The sequence below is a fragment of the Schistosoma mansoni genome, assembly GCF_000237925.1.
Source record: "Schistosoma mansoni, WGS project CABG00000000 data, chromosome 3 unplaced supercontig 0077, strain Puerto Rico, whole genome shotgun sequence".
In the NCBI taxonomy this organism is placed as follows: domain Eukaryota; kingdom Metazoa; phylum Platyhelminthes; class Trematoda; order Strigeidida; family Schistosomatidae; genus Schistosoma; species Schistosoma mansoni.
Window position 1 is genome coordinate 1,105,160 of NW_017386007.1, and position 26,076 is coordinate 1,131,235.

Sequence of the window (26,076 nt, forward strand, 5' to 3'; positions counted from 1 at the left end):
ACTGAAGATAAAGAAGTTCTGGAATATCCAAGTACGTGACATGACTCTTACTCTAGGTCGTCAAAAGCATTATTCCAGAGCTATTGCACCAGTCGTTCCAGTAGAAATAATTTGAATATTAATAACAACATCAGTCAATACAACTTCGTGACAAATGGTAGCGATGATGTGACCACACAAAATGAAGGAAACAGTGCTCGGAATGTCACATTTGTCAATACAGCATACACTATCGTAACACAATATCTAAATCGTACATCTGGAAGATGACTCTGATTTACTCTTCGCATGGTACTCCACTAATCTGTTATAGCAGACGTCTAGAGACCAGTAGCAAGAAACATCAAAATATGTGCAAAATATTATAAACCGTATAGTCCTGGATACCAGATGCTATTGAGTTACCAGGCACAGTGTTTGTAGATTGCAATTTGAAAATCAGTCAGTCAGTCAGTCAGTCAGTTACAACGTAGAACTCCGTACGTACGTACGTACATCAGTTTGATTTGCCATACCACATCAGTGCAGAGATACATTTGTCGATTCAAATCCTATAGTGGTAAAGGTAATAAGATTATAAGCAGTAATCAGAAAGATTAGAGTTTGAAGATGTTATTCAAGGAGTATATTCCAGTGAAATAAATTTGGAAAGAGAAAAGAGATAGGGACATGAAGAACTCAGAAGATTAGAATTTGGCAGAGCACAAAGAGTGGATGCACCTTCACCATTGCAAGCAATTTTGAACCATGTCATTCAAGGTTCCTAACCATCGATTGCTATCATCTCGTGAATCCCAACCAGGTAGTCTACACCTACCAACATGGCTCAGTTCGCTTGTCAGTGACTTCATGGATTGAAATCATGATTCATTGGAGGCTAGACCACCATGGAAAACCTGAAAGCACCGGACGGCCGCTTTACCCTACTGTGGGACTCCTCAGCAGAGCGCATCCACCACCCCGCTATCGCAAGTTTCCAATCCAGGACCTACCAGTCTCGCGCCAGACCACTTAACCCATAGACCAATGAGCCGACCGATATCCAACAGTGCTAATGTCTAACCTCAACCAATACACGAAATTCAGCAACCATTTCACCAATGTCATCAGTCAGTTGATATCTCTCAACAGACCTAGTTGAACTCCACTGGTTACTGCTTCTCACTAGAACTCCACGAAATACATCATGGAACCAGTCACTAATGAGCACATGATCATCATCAGAAGGGATTTGATGGAGATTTTATTTATTTATTGTTATTCGACAATAGGTAAGTACAATGTTTACGTAATAGTAATGGAATAGGCATAAAATATCAATAACATTGGTCATCTCCATGGAGTTCAGGAGAAATCTTCATTTGCCAACCCAAGAATGCGAGAATTCTGAATAATAAAAAGATATATTCATACAACATTATAAAACTTGTTGAATACCAATGGTAATCAATTACAAGTTTGAGTTCAATATTGTTTACTTACTTGGTTTCTCTTGACTCTCCACTATTTGAATGATGAAAGTAGACAAGATGTATATGAAGAAGTACAACTTGAATAATGTACCAAGTAGTTTCGTCGAATCAGTATACTGAAACATTCTCAGTTGTTTGTCACCCATTTTTTTCAAATTCTGTATCATAATGTTTGTAAGGAGTATTTATAGTCTCATTGATTTAGTCTGACAAATCACAACAAGGATTCTCTGATAATGTTCACACACACACACATACATATGTAAGGTATATACATGTACAAATGTACATGATACTGAACAATCTTCCCACTTCCAGTGAAATTTTCATTCTCACAGAATAATATTACACTGGATTACAGATGAAGCTGTTGTGGTTTATCCTAAAACACCATTTGATAAGCAATACACATTCATATTGTTAAACTTTCAGGACACGGGAACGACCTTGTGCATCTCTTGTCTCAGGTAACTAATTCGTGAATATCACATGTGAGATATGGAAAATACATGTTTATATTGAATACACTCTCATCTTTTTCATGTGTCTATCGTCAATTGTTTGTAAACACTTATGTACACTCTCACGTTTTCTCATTAGGAACTGTTCTGATATGAAATGCACTTTTAGCTGAAGTGACCTCCGCTCTATTATTGGTCAGCATTAAGAGGAGACTTAAAAAACACGAATTACCTGATGAAATGCCGTCCTGCTAATGGACTAGCTATGTCTGGATAATGTCTCATCAGTTACTACAATTGACACATAACCACATATTAGTAACCTATTCCTGTATCTCTTGCGATCAACCAAATTTCCTTCCTTATTCTTCCGACACCGTCTTGTTGAACATTACCAATTATTAAATGTTTAATCAATCCTGTAACAACCGTGATTTCTAAGTACTCAAATCAGCACTTATTAGTTTCACATTGCCTCGATTGTAGCTGCTAGCTTGACGTGATGGTCGGGCTTGCCTATCGTGATGACTCAACCGACCTATATTGGTTGGAACATATGTTCCTGTATGTTCTACCGTGCCAGACAGGTCGATTGGCGAAGGGTAAGACTAAAAGTAGCAACTCAAAGCCTGAGCGCGAAATTATACTGCCGACTGTAAAGGTCTGTGACAGCAGTAAGGTGTTTACCTCGGACAATCAGCATCTGTAGAGATGCTGCCTTCTCACAAGTTAGGAAGGGGTTAGAAAATGTCGACCCTAAAAATGTCACGCCCCACCTTACCTCACAGATTTCCGTCTCCTGTGGTAAGGCCTTTTGAAGAACGGAGAACACGTCGAAAATCCCACACAAAACGGCCGTGCGTGACCGGCCTCAAGCAGTTGTTCCTTGGACTCTGCGGTCACATTCCCAGGGCAAAGATTCGACTACACGGTACGTTATTCCCGGTCTCATGAAACCACTCTCTAAACTACATTTGGAACTTTCGACGTCCGAACATTGTGCTAAATAGGACAACAGGCTTCCTTAGCTAGGAATTTAGAATCTCGCACCAACGATGTGTGCTGAGTCTCCGAAACGCGCATACAAAATCCAAGTAGTGTCATTCATTTGACCTCACCATGTCATAATAAAGAACCGACTCGATTCACACTTCGTGTATCTGGAAGCCCTGATGCTATTTTTCGTGGCCTCGCTGGCGTACGTTTGGCATTGAGTTATAGGGCAGAACTAGCTCTTTTGAACTGGATCCCAGTATACAGTCGTCTGTGCTCTGTCCGATTAAACGGAACAGTAAGGACTCGGAAAGCCACACTTCGGTTTCCCACGATCTCCAGTCGACCTGAATGGCAAGGTAATGTAAATCCTCCAACTCTTTACGAGGTTGAAAAAAGCTGTAGAAAATCTGAAGCGTAGGAGAGCAGCAGACCCTGACAGGTTTACCCCTGAGATTTTTAAGGATGGCGGTCCAGTACTAGGAGCGAGATTAGGTAGAATCTGGGAACCGGATGTAATTCAATCGGACTGGTCCCAATCATTGATTGTGCCAGTTTATAAGAAAGGACAAAAGTCCTCTTGTGACAATCACAGAGGGATCAGTTTGACTAATATAGTGTCTAAAATATTAGCTTCAATAATACTTCGGCGCCGAACTAAAGCTCGTGAAGAGCAGACTAGAGAAAACCAGGCTGGTTTTCGACCTGGATGTGGTTGTATAGACCAGATATTCACTCTACATCAGGTCCTAGAACATAGACACACATTCAGACGTCCCACAATCGTAGTATTTATCGACCTTAAGGCGGCATTTGACTCCGTTAATCGTGAGGTTCTGTGATAGTGTTTGTCACTGAAAGGAGTACCAAAGAACTACATTAACCTTATACAGGCTCCCTTATCGAACACAACTAGTCGACTTAGAGCTGAAGGAGAACTATCATCAGCATTGATTACCTCAAGTGATGTTCGTCAGGGCTGTCCACTCTCTCCATTCTTGTTTGACTTTGTCGTTGACATGCTTTTACAGATAACACTTTCATTATCTTAATCTAGAGGAGTTGAACTTTTACCGGGAGACGGGTACTAGGAAAAGATAACAAATCGGTTAATGAAGTAGTGAAAATTCATCAGTTGAGATGGCTGGGACACGTGTTACGGATGCACGACCACCGACTGCCCCGACGAGCGATGTCTTATGGTGAAGAATAGGTTGGAAGAAAGCTTCGGGTGGCCAGACCAAAACGTGGCACAAATCCATGAAGTCACTGACAAGCGAACTGAGCCATGTTGGTAGGTGTAGACTACCTGGTTGGGATTCACGAGATGATAGCAATCGATGGTTAGGAACCTTGAATGACATGGTTCAAAATTGCTTGCAATGGTGAAGGTGCATCCACTCTTTGTGCTCTGCCAAATTCTAATCTTCTGAGTTCTTCATGTCCCTATCTCTTTTCTCTTTCCAAATTTATTTCACTGGAATATACTCCTTGAATAACATCTTCAAACTCTAATCTTTCTGATTACTGCTTATAATCTTATTACCTTTACCACTATAGGATTTGAATCGACAAATGTATCTCTGCACTGATGTGGTATGGCAAATCAAACTGATGTACGTACGTACGTACGGAGTTCTACGTTGTAACTGACTGACTGACTGACTGACTGATTTTCAAATTGCAATCTACAAACACTGTGCCTGGTAACTCAATAGCATCTGGTATCCAGGACTATACGGTTTATAATATTTTGCACATATTTTGATGTTTCTTGCTACTGGTCTCTAGACGTCTGCTATAACAGATTAGTGGAGTACCATGCGAAGTGTAAATCAGAGTCATCTTCCAGATATACGATTTAGACATTGTGTTACGATAGTGTATGCTGTATTGACAAATGTGACATTCCGAGCACTGTTTCCTTCATTTTGTGTGGTCACATCATCGCTACCATTTGTCACGAAGTTGTATTGACTGATGTTGTTATTAATATTCAAATTATTTCTACTGGAACGACTGGTGCAATAGCTCTGGAATAATGCTTTTGACGACCTAGAGTAAGAGTCATGTCACGTACTTGGATATTCCAGAACTTCTTTATCTTCAGTGGGACTTGGGAGGACAGTAGCACTGGGAAGTATAAATTAGCTCGCTCAACTCTCCTCCATCATATAAATAAAATAATAATCATCTCAGTTGAGCATTGCGCTTATTCAGATAGTTTATTGATGTAGTTATGATCATTGTTTTCAAACTGGCTTTTATTCAAGAGATAATTCGTGACTGTGGATTAATACACTGAAGAGTTTGTTGAGGTTGTCTACATATCAGACGAGTCAACTATATCTCCTGATACGTTTGACTTTGAGTACACTGTTTGCTTATTTAACATCTTTGAGTGTATCTTAAGTCTATCAAACTCATGAATAATGTCATCTATTTTGATTGTCTTCTGTAATACAACTGTTATTCGATTTCCAATATCATAAATCATTTGTGCGAAGAATTTCCGTCTTCATTTAGATCTACGAATTTTTATAAGTCATTCCGTAAATACTTTACACTACTCACTGCCTTCTCATGGCATTACTGTTGTTTACGAAATTGAGAGGACGAAAAGCGAATGTTCGGCACTTTAACCGGATTAATGGACACAGAAAGTCCAACTAGGGGAGTTTGGGAACCCTAATTCCAAATCAATGGTGCACATAGGCTTCAGTATCCTGAGGGGAAATGGCGTATGAATCAATTATTGGTCACCGGCTACCATGGGACTGCATTTCGTCACGATGCTCCACTGCCTTGTTGGTCAAACCTTTAGGTCAAGGGCTCCGGGTGTGGTCCCCTGAGAAAACTACCTACTTTGATATGAGCACCCGGGTAGTATCACAGGCCCAGAGCAAATCAAATGAGATTTGTGTGGCGCATATGCATCTGGCGCCTCTTTGTACCAATATCAATGTGTTCAAATAAAATAAAATAAATTACATCCTGGAGGGGTTTTTAAACTCTTTATGCTGCATGTGACACTGATTCAGCTGCCGCTTTCACATGCAACTTATTTTGATAATTTCTATTTCCCACAACCACCTTGCTTACCTATCGATTTCCTCTCCATGATAAGTGGAATAAATGGAGTACCAATAATGGATCCATGGCAATATAATCAGCCACATAATCAAGCAATGAATGACCACTTCAGCTAAAAGTGCATTTCATATTAGCTAATCGACCCACCTGACATGGTAGAACCCACAGGAACATATGTTCCAACCAATATAGGTCGGTTGAGTCATCACGATAGGCAAGCCCGACCATCACGTCAAGCTAGCAGCTACAATCGAGGCAATGTGAAACTAATAAGTGCTGATTTGAGTACTTAGAAATCACGGTTGTTACAGGATTGATTAAACATTTAATAATTGGTAATGTTCAACAAGACGGTGTCGGAAGAATAAGGAAGGAAATTTGGTTGATCGCAAGAGATACAGGAATAGGTTACTAATATGTGGTTATGTGTCAATTGTAGTAACTGATGAGACATTATCCAGACATAGCTAGTCCATTAGCAGGACGGCATTTCATCAGGTAATTCGTGTTTTTTAAGTCTCCTCTTAATGCTGACCAATAATAGAGCGGAGGTCACTTCAGCTAAAAGTGCATTTCATATCAGAACAGTTCCTAATGAGAAAACGTGAGAGTGTACATAAGTGTTTACAAACAATTGACGATAGACACATGATAAAGATGAGAGTGTATTCAATATAAACATGTATTTTTCATATCTCACATGTGATATTCACGAATTAGTTACCTGAGACAAGAGATGCACAAGGTCGTTCCCGTGTCCTGAAAGTTTAACAATATGAATGTGTATTGCTTATCAAATGGTGTTTTAGGATAAACCACAACAGCTTCATCTGTAATCCAGTGTAATATTATTCTGTGAGAATGAAAATTTCACTGGAAGTGGGAAGATTGTTCAGTATCATGTACATTTGTACATGTATATACCTTATATACGTATGTGTGTGTGTGTGAACATTATCAGAGAATCCTTGTTGTGATTTGTCAGACTAAATCAATGAGACTATAAATACTCCTTACAAACATTATGATACAGAATTTGAAAAAAATGGGTGACAAACAACTGAGAATGTTTCAGTATACTGATTCGACGAAACTACTTGGTACATTATTCAAGTTGTACTTCTTCATATACATCTTGTCTACTTTCATCATTCAAATAGTGGAGAGTCAAGAGAAACCAAGTAAGTAAACAATATTGAACTCATACTTGTAATTGATTGCCATTGGTATTCAACAAGTTTTATAATGTTGTATGAATATATCTTTTTATTATTCAGAATTCTCGCATTCTTGGGTTGGCAAATGAAGATTTCTCCTGAACTCCATGGAGATGATCAATGTTATTGATATTTTATGCCTATTCCATTACTATCACGTAAACATTGTACTTACCTATTGTCGAATAATAATAAATAAATAAAATCTCCATCAAATCCCTTCTGATGATGATCATGTGCTCATTAGTGACTGGTTCCATGAGGTATTTCGTGGAGTTCTAGTGAGAAGCAGTAACAAGTGGAGTTCAACTAGGTCTGTTGAGAGATATCAACTGACTGATGACATTGGTGAAATGGTTGCTGAATTTCGTGTATTGGTTGAAGTTAGACATTAGCACTGTTGGATGTCGGCCGGCTCAATGGTCTATCGGTTAAGTGGTCTGGCGCGAGACTGGTAGGTCCTGGATTGGAATTTCGCGATTGCGGTGTCGTGGATGCGCACTGCTGAGGAGTCCCATAATAGGACGAGACGGCCATCCACTGCTTCCAGATTTTCCATGGTGGTCTAACTTCAATTTTCCCGTGACATGCGTTTGGACTAAAATATGAGAGTCTTTATTCAATGAACATTTGTTAAACCACAATCATATCAGTTTAACTTCACTTAACTGATTTATCGATTTAGCACGTCAAAGTATACATATAGGTTTCACATAAAACTTCTGTAGATGGCGTCAAGTCTTGATTGACTATGATCACCTCTACAATACGATTACGCGCCCAGAAACGACTTGGTCCCTTTGATAACTCGTAAACCAGAAGGCTTTAATTAGTTCAGAGGAAGTACATTTATTGGCAATCTCGTGGTATCGAAAGAATACCGAGACGTGCCGACGAGTACAGGCAAAAAGGGCAGAGCGTAAGAAAGTTCGAACCAAACAAGGCGGATAACGGAACGAGAAGTGACTATGATACAGTTAAACAAGTACAGTAAAACAATCGCTGTTTTGTTTTTATTATACTAATCGCGTTCTTGTCGAAAAAGCAGGTCACAACACTTCGTCAAGATAGGAATGAACAAATTCACGAGGATTGCGTTTATTCCATGTGCTTCACATAACCAAATAGACTGAAGTTATTACTAGAAAAATATGACTACATTCTGTTAAGAACTTTGAAATGTTCAGGTTTAACTCAGTGGGGTTGAGTGTGGATGAAGTAGGTTTGGGCGAAATGAAGATATTTCAGTGGAGAAAGCTTTCTTGATGTGCTACTCATTTATCAGATCCATACAGTCACATTATTCGTAATAGATTTTCATGATCAGAGTCAGTTTCATATAACTTATGTTTCTTTCGGTGTACTCATGAGAGACATAACGTTAAGGCAAATATAAATCCTCGTTTTACCATAATATGATTGAAATCCCATGTCGTAGGTGGAATATAGAATGCTGTTTTTGGCTAGTCCAGATATGACAAATTGGCAAAGTCTAACATTGAATTTGATGTAGGCACTAAATAGTTTACTATCTTGAATTAAGATATAGGGTTAAGTTTCACTTTCCTCTTCCAAAGAGTGTTCCAACTCAAATGTGTACAAAAGTTACTCTGATCACAATCATTTTCTAAAATATTTATTGTAAAGTATCGCTGAATTCCTTTCATTCTCATCTCATCACTTATGAGAAGGGTACTAAGTATCAACCAACAACATTCAAGCAGAAATAGAGAACTACTGGCTACCTTGTCAAGTCCCGTAATGATTCAGTTTTCCATATTGTTCAGCTCATCAAGAGAAAATGACCACACTACACTAAAACTATTTCCATATGGTATAGGTTTACCCATGCAAAAGCAATTGCAGCTATCGTTGGTATTAACCAAAATGTTCAAAAGGCATAGAACACTATTTTGTATTGCACAAGTTTTGACTGAGACGGCATCCAACATGGATAAAGATAATTTTAACTATTTGGTGTAGGTGGCTGAGGAAAAAAATGATTCAAGCCTATAAGATTACTTTTGAAATCTCAAAGGATAACACTAAACCTAGATTTCCTCGGTGAGGTTGAGTAAAGACTGAATTAAAAAAGAAGTCTAAGTGATTGGTCATTCAATATCGACCTTCAAGAAATCTATATTGAGAAGAATTGATAAATTTCTCGGTGAGTAAATAGTTGAAGAGATTGTAATTAACGGTGTTTTTCATTACCCAAGAAATAACTGGATCATGTCAGTTCTATTTTTACATTTGTTAGGTGCATTAAAGAATTCATTATTGTCCGCGAACATTCCACTGAAAAGGCTTATAGTGTTTTAAGAGTCATTTGTATAAGTGATATGATCCAGAATGCTCGATAGATCAACATTTCAGTTGCTTCAGTGCTTTTATTGGGTTTTGTTCACTTACTTACTTACTTACTTACTTACGCCTGTTACTCCCAATGGAGCATAGGCCGCCGACCAGCATTTTTTATTCTCTTGGATTACCGTAAATGTTTTGTCTTTTCTTATTGACGAAATGTTGTATTAGTTTAAAAATCAATTGTCTTATATGGATAAGTCAAACTGGTAAGGCACAGTATGCACATATGACCAGTTACAGTCCTAAACATCAATGGGAAGATTCAAACAAACAATAGTAAGTGAATTTAAACTTCATCCTATTGCATAAGCAAGTGGCTGTCAGGACTCAGTAGCTGAGTGGATAACGCGATGGCGTTTGAAGCAATCGGTACTGGGTTCGAGTCCCAGAGTGAACATCAACTCTGAGATGTGGCAGGTACGTCCAATTGACGAGTCCCAACTAGGACGAATTGACGCACATCAAACTGGATTCCACTGCTAGCCATTATCCATCTTTGCTTATAATGCTTGTGAATTAAGGTTATATCGAGGCAATACTCACAGTATGCACATATGACAATAAGAGACTGACCAGTTGCAGTCCTAAACATTAATGGGAAGATTCAAACAAACATTACTGAGTTTATATACATCTTTTGCTACTTATAAGTAGTTCATAATTTAAATACAAATTCAGTCAAATCCATTTCGTATTGTTTGTTTGTATCTTCCCATTGATGTTTAGGACTACAACTGATCAATCACTCGTTGGTATAATGTACATCCTCTACAGTTTGCCTCGATATTACTTTAAGTCACAATCAGTCTAATCAAAGACGAATATTGGCTAACAATGGAATCCAGTTTGATGCACATTTCATCCTATTTAGAACTTGTCAATTGGATATACCTGAATCTCAGAATGAATATTCACTCTAAGGGACTCGAACCCAATACCATTCATTCAATTCATAGATAATCAACCTTAAACTAGACCAACGATACTCTTTAAAATAAATAAAAAATAAATGAGAGGGGGTTTTGTGGAGAACTTAGTATTTTCATAGTTGAAATCATCGATCAATTGAAGCTAGACCACCATGGAGAACCTGGAAGCACTGGACGGCCGTTTCTTCCTATTATGGGACTCCTCAGTGGCAGTTGGCATCCATGATCCGGCACTCGCGATATTCGAACCCAGGACATATCAGTCTCGAGACGGAGCCCTTAACCGATAGACCACTGAGCCGGCCTGACACCAACGGTGTTAATGTCTAACTTCAACCAATCCACGATTTTGAGCGACCGTTCATCAATTGTCTTCAGTGAGTTGATATCTCTACAACAGACTTGACAGAACTCTACTGGCCACTGCTTCCCATTAAAACTCAAGGAAATATCTCTTGAAGTCACTCACTAGTTAGCATATGATTATAGATCAGAGATGGGTTTTGTGGATCCATGATTTCAACTATAAAAAAGAAAATAAATGACCGGAAACATTAAAGAAATAATACAATTTTTATATTTATAAAATGAATAAGAATAATAAACATGATTATAGAATGAAAATTCTGGAAAACAAACAAACAAATAAACAAAAATGGAAATCATCATTTTTTTATCCCCCCTTTTTTTTAAAAAAAGTTTATCGAATGTTCATAAAATTGATTTTTTTTGTTATTGATTTTTAAGTTGGATCTCAATTCATTGAATACTGTTTGTAATTTTTTTTGGTTTTTTCTCTTTCTCTTTTTCCTTTTTCTAATTTTTTCTTTTTCTTTTTTCTATTTTCTCTCTTTATCTTTTTCTCTTTTTCTTTGTTCTATTTTCTATTTTTCTATTTTCTATTTTTCTTTCTTCTTTTTCTATTTTCTATTTTTCTTTCTTCTTTTTCTAATTTTTCTCTTTTTCTTTTTTCTCTTTTTTCCTTTTTTTAAAATATAATAAATATGTATAATATATATATTAATATTAATTAAATAATAATTTAATTTAATAGAATGCTCTTCGAAGTTCTGCAACATTATTACTACTATGTGATACTTCAATCCATTTAGATTGTTCTTCTGTATTAGGTTCGTTGAGTAACTATTAAAAAAAGGAAACTAACTATTAAAAAAAGGAAACAAATAAAGAAAAATATTTTATTAAACTCTAAGATACTACTGAATCATATGAGTTATAGAATATACCCTTGTGGGTTAGGGTAATATTGTATTGGTTTCCAGGAGAACTAGATACTATCTAGACTTTCATGTGACAACCCAAACAGTACATCTCAATCCTGTTTAACAGGAGAGCCAGACATTACCCAGGCTTAACCCGAGTAGTACAGCTCGATCACGTTTCTCAGGAGAACCAGACACTATATGGGATTGAACGCTACAATCTGAATAGTACAGCTCAATCCTGTGAAGCAACCACATAGGTACCAAGCACCCCGGTGGACCATTCGTACCATTCATAAACACATTCACATCATTTGTATAATTATTCCGATTAGTGATCACGTAAATCAATTATGTACAGCATGAAGAGGCCTAAGTTGACCCATTCCGCTTACACGACAGTCAAACTCAATAATATTAGCAATGGCGATATGCTTTACAATGTTCCAGTGATAATAGCCCTTGAGAACACTGAAAAGCAACCATTAGTATGAATGAAATCGGTTAACTAGCAAACCAAATTTTCACATGATTAGTTAGCAAAACTTGCCAAAGTAATGTCGAACCATCCACACTGTCAATGGTGAACCTTCAGTCTCACAGAAGACCTTCAGCTCTACATGGAAACAACTATTGTATAGTTATTTTTTCTTCTCGTATAAAAGGTGTATATATATAGGAATGTGATTAATACAATTGTTAGGGTGAGTTGCTTATCGAGAAAAACTAACCCGGAAAAGCTTTAATACTTTGGATAATAACAACTTTATTACTGTCAATCACAGTGACTTGTTTTGTAACTATGAATGTTAAGATCAGACTTGTGCCACATATGCCGTTGGTTGACCTATTATCTTCCTTTTCATTAATTCGGACGATCAGTGATCGAGACTAGATCCTGGATTCTATCTCAAATCTTAGCCATTCTCTAGTGATAGAATTGGACCACCAACTTTAAAAATCACAGCTGTTATTTCATGAAGCTCTGCTTCTCTCCCTCACTTTAGATTATCTATATTATTTTGAACTTCCATAACAGTTTGGGGAATTGCATCAATTCCTTATTCAGGCATCATGGAGATAGTGAATAAATAGCCTGGCCTTATAGTTAACCATTTGATTTCTCATCGGTAGACAGATTAAGTTAATTTCAATATGCCTGTTGTTTGCCAAATAACAGAAGTTGTGTTCCTACAATGACTATCTATTCTATATCGTTTTTACACTGTTATTTAAACTTCACTGTTTTAATGATGTCGCAAATTGTCGGCATATATAATGACGTCTAAAGCCTTCGAATGCACTGGTATGGTCAAACATGGGAAAAGTCAGCTCTCCCTCTCCAAATACTATCACATGTCCACGCGTATACAGTCACTATCAAGAAAGTTCTGGTCATTAACTTCACGCAAGGGGTGCTTTTATTAAATTGGGAGGACGAAAGGCGAATTTTGGGCAATTTAACCGGGTTGGTGGATAAGGAAGATCCACGTAGGGGATTTAAGAAACCTTAATTCCAAACCAATGGTGTATATGGCCTCCACGATCCTGAGGGAACAAATATCTCATAAATCTATTGTTGGTCACCGGCTATTGTGAGACTACAGCTCCTAATGTTGTGGATGGATTAGACCTCTAGGTCATAGGAATTGTTTTCAAAAGATAATTCAATTAATATAACCTACCTTTAGTATATCATCTGGAAGTTGAGCTCCTTTACTCTCAGATTCATGTAAATTAATCACAACAGTTTCCATCCATGCACTGTCAGCATTTAATTGATCATCTAAGTAACCTTTGAAAATCTAAAATGATAAGATACATAGAAAAGAAAAGTTTTTTATGATTGAACACTTAACAGTCAGTAAGTCAGTCAGTCACAACGTAGAACTTCATACGTACGTACATCAGCTCAAGTTGCCATACCACATTAGCACAGAGATCCAGTTGTCGATTCAAATCCTATAGTGATAGAAGTAGTAAGAGCATAAGCATTAACGTGAAAGATTACGGTTTGAAGATGTTATTGAAGGAGCATGATCCAGTGAAATCAATTTGGAAAGAGAAAAAAGATAGGGACATGAAGAATTCAGAAGATTAGAATTTGGTAGAACACAAAGAGTGGATGCACCCTCGCCATTATAAACGATTTTGAACCATGTCATTCAAGGTCCCTAACCATCGGTAGCTATAATCTCGCGAATCCCAACCAGGTAGTCTACACCTACCAACATGGCTCAGTTCACTTGTCAGTGACTTCATGCATTTGTGCCACGTTTTGGTCTGGCCACCCCTAGCTTTCTTCCAACACAAAAGAAATAATAACAGACTATTTAAATTATATTACCTATACAGTTCATTGGGAAAGGATATCTGAACATGATAAGGTAAGATGTTGAAATTGAAATTATATATAATCAGAAGGATCGTAGAAACAGAAATAAACCAGTTGGGAGTAGAATGTTTAAGGAGAAGAGGGAAGGGGAAGCAGATGGTTGTAAAGTAAGAAAAAACGAAAAACCAGTTATGAAACATAAAGACCATGGTAGAAGAAGACGTTGTATCAATCTCTTTTGAACTCACAATTCTGGTTTTCTCAGATGTATGGCTATTGCTTCGTCAATGCTAAGAAGATGGAATGTAGTTGCCTTTGGAAGACTACTATTCACTTTGTAGATGAGTTTGGACGCAGAGTCCGTCTTGATTGAGTGACCTATGTTCACAAGGTGTTCGATTATTGAACTTCTTATTGAGCTGTATCCTCCTCTTCTTAGCCACTCTGAGTAATGCTTTTGGATTCTTTTAGATAAAGTACGCATCGAACAACTATATACCTGACTCCATATGAGCAGGTAAATTGACAAATGCAAATTGAGTTGGTCAGATGAGGTAATCTATCCTTAAGATTGTTGGTGAACAATGACCGGCTGAAGAATACTATCCGCAACGTTGCTGCTAAGAACGTTCTTTTTTAAAGAATCAGAAATTCTTCTCTTTACGACGTATATGGCTCTGTTACCCTTAAAGTCAATGTCCATGTATAATGTTTTCTTTTCGACTGAAGTTATTTGTGTTTTCAGTGGTTTCGATTTTATGTTCTTATCAATGAATATCGAAGGATGCACGTTTATGATAAATATCTCCTTCAAGAGGCCCAAATCATCATGTTTGACCTCAGGACTATAAATCCTTTGTATTGACGTAGCGAGTGATATTATTAAGTTTCTCCTTCGACTAATGGAGATCCAGCTGTGGAAACTTGATATTTGGTCATTCCACATGGACTTCCTGTAGATAGATTTTCTAAGAGTCCTATTTTGTTTTCTTGTCATTTACACATCAAGAAAGTGAATATTTTGAAGTGGTTCTTCTCAAAGATTTCACATCATTGATTCACTATTCCGTCATACTGAAGTTAACAGATTGTAATACTTGTCAACTTGATAATAAGTGGTCATGTTTGTGTGAGTGTAAGTCGAACATGAAAATATTGGTCATAGTTGAACTCATGGGTCACTGGAAGCTAGACCACCATGGGAAGCCTGGAAGCACTGAACCGCCGTTTCGTCCTACTATGTGACTCCTCAGCAGTGCGCATCCACGATCCCGCACTCTCGAGATTCGAACCCAAGACCTACCAGTCTGTCGCCAGAGCACTTAAACGATGGACCACTGAGAGAGCACGGGGTCATGGATACGCACTGCTGAGGAGTCCCATAATAGGACGAAACGGTCGTCAAGTGCTCCCAGGTTTTCCATGGTGGTCTAGCCTCCAATATCTCATGATTTCAACTATGAAAAATACTGAAATCTCCACAAAACCTATTCTGAAAATATTGGTCAATAAATTTTAATCTACCATCTGAAATACATTAGTTCTTTTCCGAATTCAATCTTTTGATTAATTGTGAAAATAAATGTCGTTTTAAACAGTTTCATATTGATATCAGAAGGGGATTTTGTGGATATTATAGTAATTTAATAGTTGATATCATTAGTCAATTGAAACTAGACCACCATGGAAAACCTGGAAGCACTGAACGGCTTCAAGAGGTATTTCCTGGAGTTTTAGTGAGAAGCAGTAATCAGTGGAGTTCAACTAGGTCTGTTGTGAGATAGTAACTCACTAAAGACAATGGTGGATGTGTCGCTCATATTCATGGATCAGTTGAAGTTCGACAGTAACACCGTTGGATGCCGGCAAGTTCAGTGGTCTAGAGGCTAAGCGCTCGCACGCAAGACTGATAGTTCCTGTGTTTGAATCTCATGAGACGAGATCGTGGATGCGCACTGCTGGGGAGTCCCACAGTAGGGTAAAGCGGCCGTCCACTGCTTTCAGGTTTTCCATGGTGGTCTAGCTTCAATCGACTCATACTCTCAACTATTAAAAGTCCAAGTTAAAATTTGTACGACTTGAAGACTAGATGAATTTGCAAGTGAGCTACACTTGCTTATTGATAATATTTGATGTTATTTATGCTATAACACTGATGTATTGAAGTTGTGATTATCTTGCCTCGCTTGCTTGTCACTAGTCGTTCTGGTTTACGGTAATTTCCAGCAAGTTTCTTTGTTGTATCATACAGTTGTCTCATGTTTCCTTCTATTGCAGCCATTTCCGCCGTCATTGCTAGATCTTCCACATATTTACGTTTGTCGACCCTGATGCTCCCCTTCACTAACTTGTTTATTTCTGTGTATTCGGCTTGTGCCTTGGCTTTTTGTGCTCTTGTTCGGCTGGTATTAATTGCTGCCCTCTCGTTCCGCCTTTCTTGAATCTTATCCAGTGTATCAACAGTGATCCATTCCATGTGATGGTGCTTCTTGTGTCCCAGAACCTCATGATATTTTGAAGTGATTGCCTCTTTTATCCCTTTCCAGTTGAAAGGCCTGGAACCTGTTGCTGAGGGCTATCTTGAATTTGTTCAGTTTGTCATTAAACCGAAGAAAAGCCGTATTAAACTTTTGTGATGTTATCCGTCCCGTTGTCCAGTGCTTCTCAAGTTTTAATTTGATTTTGGCGACCAGCAAGTGATGATCTGATGATATGTCAGCTCCTCTCCTGGCTTTCACATCCTTCATCGTCCTCCTGCAATTTTTATTGATGCAGATATGGTCGATTTGGTTCTGTGTAGTGTGGTCAGGTGAGGTCCATGTGGTTTTGTGAATGCGTTCATGTGGGAATGTAGTGCTGCCTATGACCAGTCTATTGAAGGCATATAGGTTTGCAAATCTCTCAACATTTTCGTTGCTTCCCTCAGTCCATGTCGTCCCATGATGTATTCATCAAAGTTTTAAATGGACAGTTAAACAAGAATCAAGCACTAAGTATACGAAATACTTTCAATGTCAAAATTCTATTCGATATCATCTTTATGATTGTAATTCAAATTAGGTGTAGAAGTGTAAGCAACGATGGATAGTGGCTAGCAGTGGAATCAAGTTTGACGCGCGTCACTTCGTCCTATTTGGGATTCGTCAACTGGATGTACCTGCATCTCAGAGTCGATGTTCACTCTGGGACTGGAACTCAACACCTTTCGCTTCAAACGCCATCGCGTTATCCACTCAGCTACTGAGTCCTGATAGGTGTAGAAGTGTATGCGTATCTCTATGCTATTGTTATGTTATAGTTGAAGTGATGTTGATGTTATGGATAAGGTTATATTTGTTTATCATTAGCTGCTATGAAGTGGAATGCTGTATTATGTAGATTCTATTAAGATTGATAGGACTTATTTATCTATCTATATATATATACTTCCAGTTGTTGATCTTTCTTCAGAAGCATTGACACTTTACTGAAGTTCTGTTGTTTCGTCAAAGTCAATGCTGTTTCTTTTTTCTAACGGATGTTGTACTACCACTGCTTGAATGTATCTTCGGAAAATCTAAAGCATTCTGCTGAACGACCATGAGGTATCGGTTATTTCGGTCAGTTAAAAAAACGAAGAAGAAAAATGAATGACTTATTATGCGAAAAATTAGGATTTCTACATTATAGTCGGTGTGAATTCATAATGAAAATTTCAACATTATTTCGATATTTGCACCATAACTCGTCACGTTATGGCGCAAATGGCTCTATTGTATACTTTAGCTCAGTCATTTCTTCTTCAAAAGCCGCATTACACTCACTACATTTAACTCCACAGACACAGTTTTGTTCTATTGAGAAGCAGTGACCAGTGTAGTTCAACTAGGTCTGTTGGGAGATATCAACTCACTGGAGACATTGGTGAATGGTTGCTCAATTTTGTGGATTTTTTGAAGTTAGACATTAACATCTTTGGATTTAGGCCGGCTCAGTGGTCTATCGGTTAAGTGGTCTGGCGTGAGACTGGTATGTCTGAGTTCGAATCTCGCGAGTGTTGGGTCGTGGATTCGCACTGCTGAGGTGTCCTATAATAGGATGAAACGGCCATCCAGTGCATCCATCTTTCCATGTTGGTCTAGCTTCAACTGACTCATGATCTCAACTATAACATTTTTATGTATCAACCGGACTACTCATAAGTAGTTCATTTAAAGAAACAGATGTCATTCATTTCGATCAAATCCTCACTGGTCCAGGAGCTATAGATCACAAAGTAAGCGTGAATCAACAAACAGAATTGCTCTCACTGAGGAATATGTTGGTCGATCAAGTCTTAACAGTTCCAGCAGGTTAGTGTTTGAAGAGATTTCGACGCATATTTAATGGTCGGTTAGTCTTTGCCAACTCTAGTCATTGGTTTTGTGGGAGGGATGTCTGTCCCAAGGGAAGGATGAGTATACTAATTAGTAGTCCGGGCTATTCCACTCTAAGGATGTGAAACGCGGCCTTTATAAGCAGGGGATATTCATTAGTCACTAGCGTTTGACCATAGATGCGATCGAGGCATTGCTCTTGAATATAAAGAAAATATATTTAGCATTATCGAGGTTAAACACTTTGGACCAGATAGAGATGGTAAATTAGTTGACGAAGCACCAAACACTCATTCACTAAGACTAATGAGTAAGGCCAACTACCACCTACATTGACGAGCGGTGTTTACAGTTGTTGTTGGAGTAAGTTGGAGGAGAATCACGGGACTAATCTAAGACATAGGGTCAATCCGTAAATTTATTGATTATTGTGCTCAGGCATGTTGTTAGGTGCAGGCCACTTATTAAGGGTTCGTGAGATCATCGCGACCAATGATTGGAAATCTTGAGAAAAATGCATTAGAATGCATCAAAATAACGCAGATACATTCACCATGACCATGAGCCATAGGATCATCACATGTTTTCTTTGCCATGGATACACTCATCGTTCTTTCATTATATTCCCTATATCTGATCTTTTACACAATGCTCAAAATGTCACAAATTCAACCACTCCGCGATCTAACTGTAGTGATTTGCTGTGGAAAATCGCATCGATGAATATGTATTGAGTTCCACATTGCTAACGACTAAGTTGCAGAGGAACAAACGAAACCAACAACGGTGGTGGTGGTGGTGGTACATTCACCGAAGAATTTGTACAGAGTTCACTAAACAAATGAATTTAACATTTTATTCCTATGTCGACTGAATACAAACAACTGATTCTCGCTATCTTCCCATTATTCCTTTATTTACTTAGCAAAATCTCACCAATGATTCATAGGATACTATGTATCGAACAACTTGAAATGTAACTGTATGGATCTGATAAGTGAGTAGCACATCAAGACAACTTCCTCCACTGAAATATCTTCATTTCGCCTAAAAACCTACTTCATCCACATTCAACCCCGCTGAGTTCAACCTGAACCTATTTGTATACTTCGACATACTAAATCGATAAATCAGTTCAGTGAAGTTAAATTGAGGTGATTGTGGTTCAACAAATGTTCATTGAATAAAGACTCTCATATTTTGGTTCAAACGCATATCAAATAGTTGCATAAAGTTGAATGAACTTGTATATCAGACTATCGTGTTAATTCGATATTAACGAAGTTATGGTAAGCAAAATAGATGCGAGTTAACATTGAGTATTAACTGGATTAGTGTGATAGTTACAATGAAGGAATAATCATAGTTGTTATATAATTACTGTATTTTCAAATTAACATGCACAATGTATTGTTATTATCAGAAGGGGTTTGGTGGAGACCTTAGTAATTTTATAGAGTTGAGATCATGAGTCAATTGAAGTTAGAACACCATCGAAAACCTGGAAGTACTGGATAGCCGTTTCGTCCTATTATGGGAAACCGCAACCGCGAGATTCCAAACCAGAACTTTCCAGGCTCGCGCCAGACCACTTAACCCATAGACCAATGAGCCGACCGATATCCAACGGTGCTAATGTCGAACCTCAACCAATACACGAAATTCAGCAACCATTTCACCAATGTCATCAGTCAGTTGATATCTCTCAACAGACCTAGTTGAACTCCACTTGTTACTGCTTCTCACTAGAACTCCACGAAATACCTCATGGAACCAGTCACTAATGGGCACATGATCATTATCAGAAGGGATTTGATGGAGATTTTATTTATTTATTGTTATTCGACAATAGGTAAGTACAATGTTTATGTAATAATAATAATAATAATGGAATACGCATAAAATATCAATAACATTGGTCATCTCCATGGAGTTCAGAAGAAATCTTCATTTGCCAACCCAAGAATGCGAGAATTCTGAATAATAAAAAGATATATTCATATATCATTATAAAACTTGTTGAATACCAATGGTAATCAATTACAAGTATGAGTTCAATATTGTTTACTTACTTGGTTTCTCTTGACTCTCCACTATTTGAATGATGAAAGTAGACAAGATGTATATGAAGAAGTACAACTTGAATAATGTACCAAGTAGTTTCGTCGAATCAGTATACTGAAACATTCTCAGTTGTTTGTCACCCATTTTTTTCAAATTCTGTATCATAATGTTTGTAAGGAGTATTTATAGTCTCATTGATTTAGTCTGACAAATCACAACAAGGATTCTCTGATAATGTTCACACACACACACATACATATATAAGGTATATACATGTACAAATGTACATGATACTGAACAATCTTCCCACTTCCAGTGAAATTTTCATTCTCACAGAATAATATTACACTGGATTACAGATGAAGCTGTTGTGGTTTATCCTAAAACACCATTTGATAAGCAATACACATTCATATTGTTAAACTTTCAGGACACGGGAACGACCTTGTGCATCTCTTGTCTCAGGTAACTAATTCGTGAATATCACATGTGAGATATGAAAAATACATGTTTATATTGAATACACTCTCATCTTTTTCATGTGTCTATCGTCAATTGTTTGTAAACACTTATGTACACTCTCACGTTTTCTCATTAGGAACTGTTCTGATATGAAATGCACTTTTAGCTGAAGTGACCTCCGCTCTATTATTGGTCAGCATTAAGAGGAGACTTAAAAAACACGAATTAACTGATGAAATGCCGTCCTGCTAATGGACTAGCTATGTCTGGATAATGTCTCATCAGTTACTACAATTGACACATAACCACATATTAGTAACCTATTCCTGTATCTCTTGCGATCAACCAAATTTCCTTCCTTATTCTTCCGACACCGTCTTGTTGAACATTACCAATTAATAAATGTTCAATCAATCCTGTAACAACCGTCATTTCTGAGTACTCAAATCAGCACTTATTAGTTTCACATTGCCTCGATTGTAGCTGCTAGCTTGACGTGATGGTCGGGCTTGCCTATCGTGATGACTCAACCGACCTATATTGGTTGGAACATAAGTTCCTGTGGGTTCTACCGTGTCAGACAGGTCGATTGGCGAAGGGTTAGACCAAAAGTAGCAACTCAAAGCCTGAGCGCGAAATTGTACTGCCGACTGTAAAGGTCTGTGACAGCGGTAAGGTGTTTACCTCGGACAACCAGCATCTGCAACGATGCTGCCTTCTCACAAGGTAGGAAGTGGTTAGAATATGTCGACCCTAAAAATGTCACGCCCCACCTTACCTCACAGATTTCCGTCTCCTGTGGTAAGGCCTTTCGAAGGACGGAGAACACGTCGAAAATCCCCCACAAAACGGCCGTGCGTGACCGGCCTCAAACGGTTGTTCCTTGGACTCTGCGGTCACATTCCCAGGTCGTTAAGTCCGACAGTAATTCAACTTCCTCTTTCAGATCCATCAAGAAATTCCCTTCCACGATGTGGGCAGCCTGGAAGTGATATTAGCCCTCATACCCGTAACTGCACACGAGACCAAGTTGGTCATATGCAAACTCTTCCTCAACCTCCTAATAACTCTCTTAGCTTCACGACTAACCCTTCTCATGTCCTTTTATCACCTCGCACCACTAGGGCAAACGATTCGAGTACACGGTACGTTATTCCTGGTCTCATGAAACCACTCTCTAAACTACATTTGGAACTTTCGACGTCCGAACATTGTGCTAAATAGGACAACAGGCTTCCTTGGCTAGGAATTTAGAATCTCGCACCAACGATGTGTGCTGAGTCTCCGAAACGCGCATACAAAATCCAAGTAGTGTCATTCATTTGACCTCACTATGTCATAATAAAGAACCGACTCGATTCACACTTCGTGTATCTGGAAGCCCTGATGCTATTTTTCGTGGCCTCGCTGGCGTACGTTTGGCATTGAGTTATAGGGCAGAACTAGCTCTTTAGAACTGGATCCAAGTATACAGTATACTTTTGACGATCTAGAGTAAGAGTCATGTCACGTACTTGGATGTTCCAGAACTTCTTTATCTTCAGTGGGACTTGGGAGGACAGTAGCACTAGGAAGTATAAATTAGCTCGCTCAACTCTCCTCCATCATATAAATAAAATAATAATCATCTCAGTTGGGCATTGCGCTTATTCAGATAGTTTATTGATGTAGTTATGATCATTTTTTTCAAACTGGCTTTTATTCGAGAGATAATTAGTGACTGTGGATTAATACACTGAAGAGTTTGTTGAGGTTGTCTACATATCAGACGAGTCAACTATATCTCCTGATACGTTTGACTTTGAGTACACTGTTTGCTTATTTAACATCTTTGAGTGTATCTTAAGTCTATCAAACTCATGAATAATGTCATCTATTTTGATTGTCTTCTGTAATACAACTGTTATTCGATTTCCAATATCATAAATCATTTGTGCGAAGAATTTCCGTCTTCATTTAGATCTACGAATTTTTATAAGTCATTCTGTAAATACTTTACACTACTCACTGCCTTCTCATGGCATTACTGTTGTTTACGAAATTGAGAGGACGAAAAGCGAATGTTCGGCACTTTAACCGGATTAATGGACACAGAAAGTCCAACTAGGGGAGTTTGGGAACCCTAATTCCAAATCAATGGTGCACATGGGCTTCAGTATCCTGAGGGGAAATGGCGTATGAATCAATTATTGGTCACCGGCTACCATGGGACTGCATTTCGTCACGATGCTCCACTGCCTTGTTGGTCAAACCTTTAGGTCAAGGGCTCCGGGTGTGGTCCCCTGAGAAAACTACCTACTTTGATATGAGCACCCGGGTAGTATCACAGGCCCAGAGCAAATCAAATGAGATTTGTGTGGCGCATATGCATCTGGCGCCTCTTTGTACCAATATCAATGTGTTCAAATAAAATAAAATAAATTACATCCTGGAGGGGTTTTTAAACTCTTTATGCTTACAAACATTATGATACAGAATTTGAAAAAAAATGGGTGACAAACAACTGAAAATGTTTCAGTATACTGATTCGACGAAACTACTTGGTACATTATTCAAGTTGTACTTCTTCATATACATCTTGTCTACTTTCATCATTCAAATAGTGGAGAGTCAAGAGAAACCAAGTAAGTAAACAATATTGAACTCATACTTGTAATTGATTACCATTGGTATTCAACAAGCTTTATAATGTTGTATGAATATATCTTTTTATTATTCAGAATTCTCGCATTCTTGGGTTGGCAAATGAAGATTTCTCCTGAACTCCATGGAGATGATCAATGTCATTGACGTTTTGTGCGTATTCCATTATTATTGTTATTAATATTATTATTATTACATAAACATTGTACTTACCTATTGTCGAATAACAATAAATAAATAAAATCTCCATCAAATCCCTTCTGATGATGATCATGTGCTCATTAGTGACTGGTTCCATGATGTATTTCGTGGAGTTCTAGTGAGAAGCAGTAACTAGTGGAGTTCAACTAGGTCTGTTGAGAGATATCAACTGACTGATGACATTGGTGAAATGGTTGCTGAATTTCGTGTATTGGTTGAGGTTAGACATTAGCACTGTTGGATATCGGTCGGCTCATTGGTCTATGGGTTAAGTGGTCTGGCGCGAGACTGGTAGGTACTGGATTGGAATCTTGCAATAGCGGGGTGGTGGATGCGCACTGCTGGGGAGTCCCACAGTAGGGTAAAGCGGCCGTCCGGTGCTTTCAGGTTTTCCATGGTGGTCTAGCCTCCAATGAATCATGATTTCAATCCATGAAGTCACTGACAAGCGAACTGAGCCATGTTGGTAGGTGTAGACTACCTGGTTGGGATTCACGAGATGATAGCAATCGATGGTTAAAAACCTTGAATGACATGGTTCAAAATTGCTTGCAATGGTGAAGGTGCATCCACTCTTTGTGCTCTGCCAAATTCTAATCTTCTGAGTTCTTCATGTCCCTATCTTTTTTCTCTTTCCAAATTTATTTCACTGGAATATACTCCTTGAATAACATCTTCAAACCCTAATCTTTCTGATTACTGCTTATAATCTTATTACCTTTACCACTATAGGATTTGAATCGACAAATGTATCTCTGCACTGATGTGGTATGGCAAATCAAACTGATGTACGTACGTACGTACGGAATTCTGCGTTGTAACTGACTGATTGACTGACTGACTGACTGACTGATTTTCAAATTGCAATCTACAAACACTGTGCCTGGTAACTCAATAGCATCTGGTATCCAGGACTATACGGTTTATAATATTTTGCACATATTTTGATGTTTCTTGCTACTGGTCTCTAGACGTCTGCTATAACAGATTAGTGGAGTACCATGCGAAGAGTAAATCAGAGTCATCTTCCAGATATACGATTTAGATATTGTGTTACGATAGTGTATGCTGTATTGACAAATGTGACATTCCGAGCACTGTTTCCTTCATTTTGTGTGGTCACATCATCGCTACCATTTGTCACGAAGTTGTATTGACTGATGTTGTTATTAATATTCAAATTATTTCTACTGGAACGACTGGTGCAATAGCTCTGGAATAATACTTTTGACGACCTAGAGTAAGAGTCATGTCACGTACTTGGATATTCCAGAACTTCTTTATCTTCAGTGGGACTTGGGAGGACAGCAGCACTGGGAAGTATAAATTAGCTCGCTCAACTCTCCTCCATCATATAAATAAAATAATAATCATCTCAGTTGGGCATTGCGCTTATTCAGATAGTTTATTGATGTAGTTATGATCATTGTTTTCAAACTGGCTTTTATTCAAGAGATAATTAGTGACTGTGGATTAATACACTGAAGAGTTTGTTGAGGTTGTCTACATATCAGACGAGTCAACTATATCTCCTGATACGTTTGACTTTGAGTACACTGTTTGCTTATTTAACATCTTTGAGTGTATCTTAAGTCTATCAAACTCATGAATAATGTCATCTATTTTGATTGTCTTCTGTAATACAACTGTTATTCGATTTCCAATATCATAAATCATTTGTGCGAAGAATTTCCGTCTTCATTTAGATCTACGAATTTTTATAAGTCATTCTGTAAATACTTTACACTACTCACTGCCTTCTCATGGCATTACTGTTGTTTACGAAATTGAGAGGACGAAAAGCGAATGTTCGGCACTTTAACCGGATTAATGGACACAGAAAGTCCAACTAGGGGAGTTTGGGAACCCTAATTCCAAATCAATGGTGCACATGGGCTTCAGTATCCTGAGGGGAAATGGCGTATGAATCAATTATTGGTCACCGGCTACCATGGGACTGCATTTCGTCACGATGCTCCACTGCCTTGTTGGTCAAACCTTTAGGTCAAGGGCTCCGGGTGTGGTCCCCTGAGAAAACTACCTACTTTGATATGAGCACCCGGGTAGTATCACAGGCCCAGAGCAAATCAAATGAGATTTGTGTGGCGCATATGCATCTGGCGCCTCTTTGTACCAATATCAATGTGTTCAAATAAAATAAAATAAATTACATCCTGGAGTGGTTTTTAAACTCTTTATGCTACATGTGACACTGATTCAGCTGCCGCTTTCACATCCAACTTATTTTGATAATTCTATTT

The 26,076-nt window shown here is 38.1% G+C and overlaps 1 protein-coding gene across 1 annotated transcript in view; it reads right to left on the reverse strand.

The window, feature by feature from the left end:
• Positions 1–12,102: 12,102 nt before the first annotated feature.
• The window catches only part of Smp_197680 (transient receptor potential cation channel,subfamily m, member, putative), a gene marked incomplete at both ends in the record, with an annotated part of 29,730 nt that continues 15,756 nt past the window's right edge, over positions 12,103–26,076 (reverse strand). Inside the window, 2 exons of the mRNA XM_018791393.1 lie at positions 12,103–12,216; positions 13,441–13,560. Coding sequence (XP_018645450.1) covers positions 12,103–12,216; positions 13,441–13,560 — 234 coding nt within the window. The remainder of the gene's footprint in view (positions 12,217–13,440; positions 13,561–26,076) is intronic.